This window comes from Euprymna scolopes, chromosome 40 (assembly GCF_053919585.1).
Source record: "Euprymna scolopes isolate OS-2025 chromosome 40, ASM5391958v1, whole genome shotgun sequence".
Taxonomy (NCBI): Eukaryota; Metazoa; Mollusca; class Cephalopoda; order Sepiida; family Sepiolidae; genus Euprymna; species Euprymna scolopes.
The window spans coordinates 4,140,774-4,152,344 of NC_136521.1; the positions used below are offsets into that span (position 1 = coordinate 4,140,774).

Sequence of the window (11,571 nt, forward strand, 5' to 3'; positions counted from 1 at the left end):
TTTTCCGGCTTTGCGTCACAGGTTCGAGTCTGGCTTCCTACTATTTTTTTTTTCTCTGAACACACATCTCCAAACACCTGGGCAACGCCGAGCACCCAAGCTATTTTCAAATAAATTCAGAAAGTTTTGATTGGTCCAAAATATAATTGTTTTTATTTAGGATAACGTATGCATAATGGTGTACAAATGTGTTTATACATTTTGATTTTTTACCTCGATGAGTAAACATTTACTGCTACAGTTGTTTTAAAAATGTAAGTTTCAGAAAATGGAAATATTTAAAATCATTTAATAAAAAAAATTATAACCCTAGAATTCTCAAATGTCTTCAAAGATGTGACTAAGTTTATGCTAACCATTCAACCCACTTTTTTTTTTATTTTGAACATTATGCATTTTTCTTTTTTCAATCGACTTCAAAGATGTAAGGCACATTGTGACCACTTTTTTTATGTAATGCTAGACACTATTTATTTATTTTTTTTTTTTTCCAAATAAACATTCAAAAGTAAATAAACCCTAAAAACTTACCCAGCTAGGTAGAAGAGTAACTAATCTTGCCTTTAGGAACATTAGTGTGTTTTTTGGCCACATTTTGTACTGCTGTTCATCGTTAAACAAATACAATATTTATCATTCTTTTAATTCTTGTACTTCTATTTTTTTTAAGTAAAACCTTTCAGTTTTCTGAATTTTCCAAAAATTTTTTTTTTTTTTAGCTTATTTTGAACATTATGCATTTTTCTTGTGCTTTGTTTCAAGCCAATGGAGACCGTTTTTATTTTTCTCCCAATCCAGAGTGCCCCATTTTGGGGAACTAGATATTCCCCACATTAAAAACCGACCTTATCTAACTCTGCCCTCGTATGTATTTTTTTATTTTATTTTATATATATATATATATATATATATTTTTTTTTTTCTGTAATAATTATATATTCATAATTTTTTTTTCTCTTTCAGAGCTTTTTGGGTGGTGAATGCGGAAAACCCAATTGTCCGGTTACTGTCCTCTCTGAAAACCAACACTCCAAAGCCTTTGATGTTGCCATGACTGCTTAAAAAAAAAAAAAAAAAAAAAAAAAAACTATCCATAAATCCAGGCAGATTTCCTGCCAATCGCATAAAATATCTATTTTGCTTATATTTTTTCTTTTTAATTTGCAATCAAAGTTTCTCCATTTATCAGCCATTTATCCTCCAACTATTTATCCAGGACACATTTATCTATAATTGACACAGAGGCGTCATGTTATACTGCCTGAACTAAACCCATATCAGTTATTGTTGAGCATATGTATTTCAAAGCAATAAATGCCAATCAATCGATATATAGGTTTAGGTTTCTAAGGCCGTTTTTATATATAATAATAAAAATAGTGTGATATGGTCTAAACAATGGTTGTTGGTCTATGAACCCCCCCCCTTTTTTTTTTCTTTTTAATGTAAACTAGGTCAGCTACTTGATTCCCTAATGAATATCATCGCACCCCCTCAAATAATTTAGCACTTTTTCAGACATCTTCATATCCCTCTCTTTCACACATTGCCCAAATCTGGGCTTGGACTCTTCAGAGCCAAAAAGATAGGTGGGTTTAGTCCGAATTGCTTGGTATCTGTATTTAAGTTATGCCCGGTAAACAAATAACGTAATACTTCTTGAGGCCACTATCGAGGAAAGACTTCCTACCTTGATATGATGGTTGTCGTTTTATTGTGTGGTGGTTGGGCTGGATTTGCTGGAGAAAATAAACTGCAATTATTTCTAAGCTTCTTGAATCTGTTTAGAATGACTAAAAATACCAGTTTTTTTTTTTTTTTTTTTTTTTTTTTTTTTTTTTTTTTTTTTTTTATCTGGGGTTTCAAAACTGCTGTTCGCTGGGAAGAACATGAGACCCTTTATTGTTCTTATTCAAGAACATATATTCACGTCTGGTCAGTTGTGAACTGTTAGTTGCAAACTGACCAAGGGGTTTAATCTTTTTCTTTCCTTGGTATGTTCTTCATCCAGTTGTCCGTCTTCAGTTCTCTGGTTTCAGTAATCTAACCTTTTTAACCTGCCAAAAAGCTTTTTCTTCAATCCTAAAAGTACAACGAAAGGAAAAATTCAAAACTGACGTTCAATATAGTACACTCAAATTACCGTTGTAAAGTTAACCGTAAATTAAAAACTTTTATTCTAACAATTCAATGAGTACCAAAACTTACCTTCTACTCATCAGGCTAAATGCATTTCCTGTGGGAATGAAACACAAACGTTACCGTTTAGCTTACTTGCCATAGGTATATCTTCATACTGAGTGCTACTCGAATCTTGAACACTGGACCGAGAATGCTTTTTGACCAGGAAGGGAAGGCCTTAGGAGGGGAGATTCCCATTTCAGTAGGAAGGGGAGTATTTTCTTGACAGGTCAACAACTGTAGCCTTGTCTCTTCCTGAGATGTAAGGCGGCTTAACATGTTAAGGTGATTTATATTTTCAGCATTATGTTAACGGTAACTATTTCGGATTAACTATTTATAGTTTTTGAAAAAATTAACTATTGGTAATTTCACTAAATAGGGTTTGTCTGTAGGTAGATATTAAATCTTTCTTGAACATTTATTACATGAGAAGTCATTTTGAGTAATAATTCCATTGTCTGTAGCCTTGTCTCTTCCTGAGATGTAAGGCGGCTTAACATGTTAATGCCGAAAATATAAATCACCTTATGTTAACGGTAACAATTTCGGATTAAGAGTGGCATAATGTTTATAATAACTATTTATAGTTATTGAAAAAATTAATAACTATTGGTAATGTCACTAAATCGTGTTTGTGGGTGGTATGAGAAAAATCTGTGTAGATATTAAATCTTTCTTGAACATTATTACATGAGAAGTCATTTTGAGTAATAATTCCATTGATGGATTTTTTTTCTTCCCATCTAAACTTCAGAAATGCATGACTTGAATGTAAACACTCAATAAGTAATAATGAAGATGGCTGCCACCTGCAATTTCGTAGGTCAAGTAGCGGCCTTGACCTTACAATACAAAACTATAACTAAAATTTAGTAACATGCTAAAACTTTTTTTTTTAAATCCTTTGTGATGAAACTCTGTAGTCATTCTTTTTGTGAACTGTTATTCTCATAGTTCTTGTTGGTACACCACGTTTCGGCCAACCCATCCTTTGGCCTTCTTCAGATGATTAATCATAATAGTTGAGGATGACTGCACATGTTGGTAATAATCCGTGAATTTTGTTTGTTTGCCAGGCGTAACTTTCACAGGAGCAGCGATAGTTAAAAATTTGATTAAAACTATAACTTTGTATTTTAACAATATGTTTAAAATGTTTTCTAGGGTTAAATACCTGGTATTAATTTACGTCCTGTGGGTTGAAAAAGAATCCACTCAAACTGTGCCTAATACCTACATATAAATACACTCGTTTCCCTTTTATAATTCTGTGATTCCGCACGCCTAAATAAATTTTTTTGAGAAATTTTCAAATTGCAATTTTTCTATTTTTGTTTTATTCATTAAAACAATTTTAAACACAAAAAGTCTTTGCTTTGTTTTTACTGTTTAAGTTATGAATAGACACTAGTGGGATACCTGTTGTTTGCCTGGTCGTACAGTATGCTTAAACATTTTAATTTATGCAGATTGCATTAGTCATTTCTCCGACTTTAATAATAGATAGGCAACCTGCATGAATTAAAATATCGCAATTCTGAATTTTTGTTATATTGATTAATTGGACTATTCTCATCTTGGGTGTTATACGCCCGTTTCGGTTGCTACAGCCTTCTTCAGGTGTTGAAAACATGCTTTATTAGTTAGTTTTTTTTTTTTTTTTTTTTTTTTTTTTTTTTTTTTTTTTTAAGGAAAAGAGTGTGGCTCTGTTACAAAGGTGGAACAATTGAAAATATGGACGATATGAAATATGGTTTTCGGAAAATGATATTTTCTGTTTATTTTCAACAATATTCACGCTATTAACGATGAAATTCAATGAATATAAAATTTCTTTTTATTTTTCTATAAAAGTTTGGTCAATGAGAATACTTCAAAACTGTCCTCTGGACTAGTGGTAAATATATTTCCTACAACTTTCCGTGGGTTGAAGGGATGTATTTTTCTTTTGGTGCTTTGGATTCTTTCGACTGGACTTAACTCTGGTCTATGATTCATGGATATCTTAACAGGTCCAAACTGATAACTGATCTGTTTCCCCTCTCTACTTTTATTTATATGACATCTTAACCAATTCTAGATGATTATTGCAGAACCCTCTGGGGCTTTCTAGATACTGCTAATCCTTCTAAACTTTCTATTACTATACTCTGGCCTTTAAATCTTGTGAATTAAAAACTTGAGATTTGATCATTAGAGCTGCCTAGAATACATTAGCACACATTTTAAACTGCTTTTATTTATTTGATATTTTTTTTATTTTATAGAAATACTCCCTTGTAACACTCTGCGTTACAAGAAATTCGAACTGTGGGTTTGAGGGTGGATCTGCAGATCTACAGAAGGTTCAATCTTCAAATAAAATCTTAGTGACCCCCCCCCCCACCTGAAGATTGAACTTTCTTTATGATGTGCGGATCGACCCTCAAACCCACGGTTTGAATTCTTGTAATGCAGAGGCAAAACTTTTTCTTTAGAGAAAAAGAAGCAGGTTTTCAAAACTTGAAGGTTGCAGCGACTGAATCATTGTGCTAATAAACACCCAAGATGAGAATAATAGTTCAATTAATCAACATAATGCAAGCATTAAAATATCGTGTTGTCTGCCTGCTTCCCACCTGACTACAACTTGGATGTGGTGTTCAAGTCCAACGTTAACAAATTCCTAATGAACCGCCCCTTAAGTAAACACTTCATCAAATCTCCACACTAACGTAATGTACTTGCAATAACCCTTATCCCTGAGTGGCTTCCGGGCCTTGATAAGGGGTGACCACTGTAAAAAAAAAAAAATGCACGATTATGATTGTTACTAAGAATATTCTGTTGTCATAGTTTTTTTTTTAACTCGAGTATATATGACACAGTTAATCAACTGCCAATGACATCACTATATATAAAACCATATAAGATATCAATGGATACACACTCGAACCAAAACAATGAAAAGAATATGCTTTTGTCCTTGCCCTAATTATTATATACTAGCATTTCAGCCTGACATTGCCCGGGTGTAGGTTGAGCAAAAAAAAAAAAAAAACGGTCAATTTTTTTTAACTTTGAGCCCAAAATAAATGTTAAGTTAGATCCATGTCCAAGGAACCTATATAAAAAAAATTCAAGTGTTTAGACCCAAAATTGATGGAGTTTGGTAGAATTCTCAAAGGTCAAATCGTTAAACTTTGACCCCTTTAACAGCCAAATTTCTGTCCAAAAACAGATTAAAGATTTTCCCAAATCTCAGTACCCTGTATATCAAATTTCGAGTTTGTAGACTGAAAATTGACAGTTGTTGCGTAGGTAAATGTACAGACACACACATCTTCACACATAGATTACGAGGAATAATTTGCAAAATAATGTTGTGCATCAAATTCGATCTATTTGTTTATAATATCAGCTGATTTGCAAATGAAGAAATCGTATTTATGGCAGCTGTTTAATGGCGAGACAGAAAAATGGTTTGATATGATGCACATGACAAGCTGGAAGATATTGCTGTCTTAAAACACGTTTTAACAAAGCATGACGAAAATCTCAGAAACTGAAATGCACTGTATGTGGCAGATAGCTGGTTTTGTAAATCATGAAATCACAGACGGGAACAAGTCTTATGAGGAGGTTTCTACAGCACATCTGGAAATAAACAAAAATGAGATTTATTATTAACACGTAAAAACAAAGATGGCCACCCATCCTACGTCAGCAGTGTGTAGTCTCGTAAGTTTTCACTCATCACGTTGTACACATCCAAAGGGAGGTAAGCATGTTTTGATTTCACCAACACATGTAAGGGAGATAACTAACATTATGCAAATTAATTTGTCCGTGTACAAGCTGACGCCACAGTGGAGGAAAAGTACGCGTGGACTACGACGATAACAAGGAACTATGTGGATTTGGAAACACGAGTCGGTAAGAAAGGAAATTTTCAAACAAGATACAATTAAGAACTTGAACAAAAAGTGATCAGATGACTGTGTGCTCTTGGGCAGGCTGCAGACATGGCAAAAGGCGGGATGGGCCAGTATGAGAGATTTAAGTCCGCGTAGGACAAGCAGACAAACCATCGCATGAGAAGGAAGAGAATGTGTTTGCAACGGCAGAGTTTTGTCAATGACATGGCGAACTAAGAGACTTAAAAAAATGCAATCTTATTTTGGAAAGTACAGTGAATAAATAAATGTACTTTATTTCAACTAGAAAAAAAAAACGTGCATCAAATTTTCCTTTTTGTTCCTTTGCAACTGTCTCTGCATGCAACGTGTAGGTCTGAATGAAAATCTAGTTTAAAACTCACTGTCTGTCTCCATATTTTCAAGCTATCTTCCAAAACTAAAAGTCGCAGGCCTTTTGATTGCATTTTATATGGATCATTCTTTTATGGGTCTTTAGCCGATTAAAATAGTTTTTTTTTTTTTTTTCAATTTTGATCATACATTTTGTACATTCATCTTAGTTTATTTTTCATCAGTTCACATGCGTGTCATGTCAGTACAGTGGTAACGTCACCAGCTTTGAATGCTACACTTTCGATTCTAGCTGATGGCACCCAAATATTTTTTTTTTTACTTTTGAAATCACAACTCTGTAATAATATATACGAAATCTGGACAAATTAAAATATATTTAAGCGTATTTTATGACAGGGGAAACGCAGGGGGACCCCCTTACCCCACCCCGGGGTAGTGTAATGATAACGCTACATAAGGAAGAGACAATAGGAATCAACTTTAATGACTTGCTGTCCCCCAACTTAGGGTTGGAACTTGGCGTCTTCCAGGTCTGAGTTCTTAGCACTGGAGAAAGCCCGTCTTGGGGAAATAATTTATTGTGCAAAATTCAAGAACGTTTGAGTTTATTCACATTTTTTTTTTTTTTTTTTTTTTTTCACACTTTATCCTTGCAAGGTGCCTTCAATAAATTTCCAGACACTTTTTATTGATAGAGATTAGAGTGTCGTGTGTACTGTCAAAGTAATCTCCTCCGGCTGCAATGCACTTGTACCGTTCCGACAACTTCTGGAGACATCTTGTGTGAGCGTGTCAATGACCCTTGTCATAACCGCTTTCATTTTCTTAATTGTCTCATAACAGCCTCCAGAGTTTTCCTTAAGCTTAAGGAATAACCAAAAGTCACAGGGAGCAAGGTCTGGACTATGGGGGGTGGGGAACTGTCTTGATGCCCATCTTGGTCAAGGATGGACCTCAGAACAAACTTTGTGCAAATCTTTTTCATCTCCAGTTTCTCGTGAATAATAGGGTGTACAGTTCCCACACTGACATCAAACTGTGCACTTATTGTCTATAGACACCCGATCGGCCTTATCCACGAAATTCTTTATTTGGCCAATAGATTCTGGTGTTCTGACTTCCTTACTCCCACCACACCTTTCATCATCACTCACAGACTCCCCTGCCTTCCTTGAATCTCTTATGTCACTCAAAAACTGACGCTTCATCCATGCAAGATGGTCCTGAAGCATTCCATACATTTCTGTGGCATTTTTTCCAAGTTTAAAACAGAATTTTATTGCATATCGTTCTTCTAAAGTGTCCTCACAACCAGATTGCATTTTTGAAATTCACCAGCTGTGATAAGGCTTTAGTAGGGTGTATTCCAATTCCTGCTGTAGCTATTCATTTGAACCTAAAATCATAAAAAATAAAAATCAGTCATCTCATAAAATGTATAGCAAATAACACACTGAATTTTCAAGAGTCTATGACAATTTTAAATGAATGTCCAAAAAAAAGTCTGGAAACTTATCGAAGGCACCACGTACTCCGCCCTTCATGGATGCAATATGAAAAGAACATCTATGTAAGCATTCTCGGAAAACACTTCCAAGTAGTAAGTAGTGTTTTTTGTTTTTTTTTTGAAAGAAATAGAATCAAAATAAATGTTTTGTTCATAAATAAAAAAAAAAAAAAAAAAAAAAAAAATTAACAAAATTTTACATGGGTGAGAGCATTCGCCTCAAGTCACCTGGAAATCAGTAACTGATTTCACACGGAATGTTTAGTCAAGGTGCTCCGTTATGCCAACTGAAGACGCCTCAACATTTTCTTAAAAAAAAAAAAAAAAGTTTTCGGGTATGCTGAAAACGAATATTGCAGGTAAAATTAGGACAGACAAATATTTTTCAAGATATAAATACCTGTAATTTCTAGCAGTTTGAATTGGCCGCCATTTTTGTTGTTTCAATGAAAAGGTTCAGTGAGCATGCGCAGACGTCAAGTAAAAATACGAACGTTTATTCAATATCATTTCTAGCTAATTCCACCCCAAAAATTACTTTAAAAAATTCAAATTCAAGAAAATTCGGTCAGTGTGCACTGGCTGTCCAAGCCGTTTATTCCGTAAGCTATTCTTAACATGGGGGAGATTGAAAATAAGAAAATGCCTTTCGGAATAAACACTTCTCCCAATCTCCCCATGTTAACAATGGCTTTCCGAATAAACACTCCCCCCCCCAATCTTTCTCCCCATGTTAACAACGGCTTTCAGAATAAACACTCCCTACCCTCCCCATATTAAGAATGGCTTTCAGAATTGCACTGAAAAAATAAATAAACTGAGGGTGTGCCGATTTTATATGCTGTCCGTTCAAACATGGTCGCTTGAAAACTATCTGCGCTAATCTTTCCTGCGATATTCCTTTTCAGCATACCCAAAAACCTATAAAAGTCATTGATTTATCAGAAAAATGTTGAGGCGTCTTCTGTTGGCATAACGGAGCCATTGACCAAACTTTTTTTTTTATTTTTTTACCACTTATCAAGATAAGGGTTAAAGAGAAGGATAGGTTAGATGATGAAAACTATGAGAGGATCGAAATCCATGTAACTGAATGGCGATAAACTAAAGACTGTTGGACATTAATGGTTGAAACTTGGTGGGCAGGTCAGTCAAAGGATAATGCACTTGCCATACTCCTCTTTTGAAACGACGGTCATCTTTGCTGTGATGGTCCTCTTTATTTCAGAAATTGTCTCTGACCAAACAAACAAAAATGTTCATCCTAGGTAGCTTGAGCTGACCTCTTCCAGAAGAGGAAGTTTCTCGAAAATATTAAAAAACAATTTTATGGGAGTCGCTACAGACAAAGTATGAAACTACTTTGTGTAAGTAGCTAGAAAGAATGAAAGATGATTATCACAAAGAAAAGAGAGACGTCCACTGACCTTAATCTTCAAAAGGAAGAAAACAATCAGCAAAAAGAGAGATCCACAAACATTTCTTGGAAAAATGCCACTGGAATAGGAAGCAGTATTACAATGAGGTATTATAATAGAAAATTGATGAAGACCAGTAGACCAACGAGTCAAACAGGCTGTAACAAAGGAAGCAGCAATAGATAAGATAATTTTGAAAAGTGCAAAAATCTCTTTATAAACAAATATATACCTATCTATATATCTATAAAAGTGAATGTGTCTGTGTGTGTGTGTGTACATTTTCCTTCGCAATAACTCTGTTAATTTTCAGTCTACAGACTCGAAATTTGATATACAGGGTACTGAGATTTGGGAAAATCTATACGATCAGTTTTCGGACAGAAATTTGGCGATTAAGGGGTCAAAGTTCAACGATTTTAATTTTGAGAACTCTACCAAACTCTTCCAACAATTTTGGGTCTAAACACTTGAAATTTTAGGTATAGGTTCCTTGGACATGGATCTAACTTAACTTCATTAGAGCCCAAAACAATAAATTGTAAGGGGGTCATAATAGGGGTCAAAGTTTAAAAAAAAATTGATCCTTTTTTTTTTTTTTTTTTGCTAAGCATACACCTCCAAACACCTGGGCAACGCCGGGCACCCATGCTAGTATATCTATAAAAGTGAAATTGTCTGTGTGTGTGTGTGTGTGTGTGTGTGTGTGTGTGTGTGTGTGTGTGTGTGTGTGTACATTTTCCCTACCAAACTACTCTGCCAATTTTCAATCAACAGACTGGAGATTTGACATAAGGAGTATTGAGATTTGGAAAAATCTTTTTAATCCATTTTCAGCTAGAAATTTAGATGCCAAGGGATTAAAATTCAAAAGATTTGACCATTGCAGTCTCTAGCAAAATATTCAACTAATTCTGGATCTAAACATTTGAAATTTTACATAAAGGATATTCAGACATGCAGCAAGCTTTTTAATCAGTTTTTGGGAGAAAATTTGGCTGTCAAGAGGTCAAAGTTGAAAGAGTTAACCTTTGCAGGCTCTACCAAACTCCTCCACCAATTTTGGGTCTAAAGACTTGAACTTTTAAATGTAGGTTACCTGGACAGAAGTAAAACTTTTAATTATATATTTGCTCTATCTTGTATATCGAGCAATTCTTATTTAGGTGGGATAATACTTATAGAATATTATTGCCAGAAATATTTTTAAAATCTTATAATCACAGGTTTACATACCAGCTAATTGTTGGATAATTTTATTCTGAAGTATGTTTTTTTTTGTTTTTTTTTTTTTTTATTACATTTTCACCTCAAACAAGGCAAATTGCCACTTTGGTGTAGGGGGCTACTGTCAGGGGCAACAACTACTGGGGTACTATGTAGGGATTTGGGCAGCAAGGTGTCGGTTCACGTTACACTTGAACTTCTGCACGTCAATACTGTTGGGGAAGCAGGGACCTGGAATGGAATTCCAGAGTCTAGCGGTTCTGGGGAAGAAACTATTGGAGTAAAAAGATCTTTTACATCTAGGGATCTCTACAGTGTGGGGGTGGGATTTAGCAGCCTGTCGGGTTTGTCGAGGGTGCTTACGTCGTGGGGGCACAAGTGATTGCAGTTCGTCAGAGCATTCACCACTAAAATACTTGTAGAAAAGGCAGAGGGAGGCAACATTTCGTCGATGGGACAGAGGCTGAAGCTTAGATGCCAGTTCAGGGCCTATCAGGTTTGCGACTTTCTTTTGAACCTTGTCAAGGAGCGAGAGACTAGTAGCAGATGCACCAGCCCAGATGTGGCAGCAATACTCCATACATGGGCGAATGGTGGCCTTATAGAGGTACAGGATATTTTCGGGTGTTAGCAGTTTTCTAGCACGGTAGAGAGAGCCCACCTTTCTTGCAGCGGCCCTGGCAATGCCTTCAATGTAATTGTTCCAACTCATGTTTCCTGTGAACGTTAGGCCAAGGAGTTTGAAAGATGGACTCTCAGATAAAGAGTCGTTGGCCATTGCTATGGGTGGTAGAGAGGGTTTCTTGTAATTATTGAATGAAACTAGTTTAGTCTTGGCAGCATTGAACGCGACCAACCACTTTTGTCCCCATTCCACTACTGATTGGAGGTCTTCCTCTAGTGTTTCTGCCATTTCTTTAGAAATGTGTTCATTCGTCTTCCTGTCGTGCCTGCCATAGAGTGTAGTGTCATCAGCATATAT

At 35.3% G+C, this 11,571-nt stretch overlaps 1 protein-coding gene across 2 annotated transcripts in view; it reads left to right on the forward strand.

Moving 5' to 3' along the window:
• The window catches only part of LOC145265355 (gelsolin-like protein 2), a 123,917-nt gene extending 120,366 nt beyond the window's left edge, over positions 1-3,551 (forward strand). For both annotated transcript variants that reach the window (XM_080121127.1, XM_080121128.1), the window contains exon 14: positions 964-3,551. In XM_080121127.1, the coding sequence (XP_079977253.1) occupies positions 964-1,062 (99 nt within the window). In that variant the 3' untranslated portion in view covers positions 1,063-3,551. The remainder of the gene's footprint in view (positions 1-963) is intronic.
• The last annotated feature ends 8,020 nt before the right edge of the window (positions 3,552-11,571 follow it).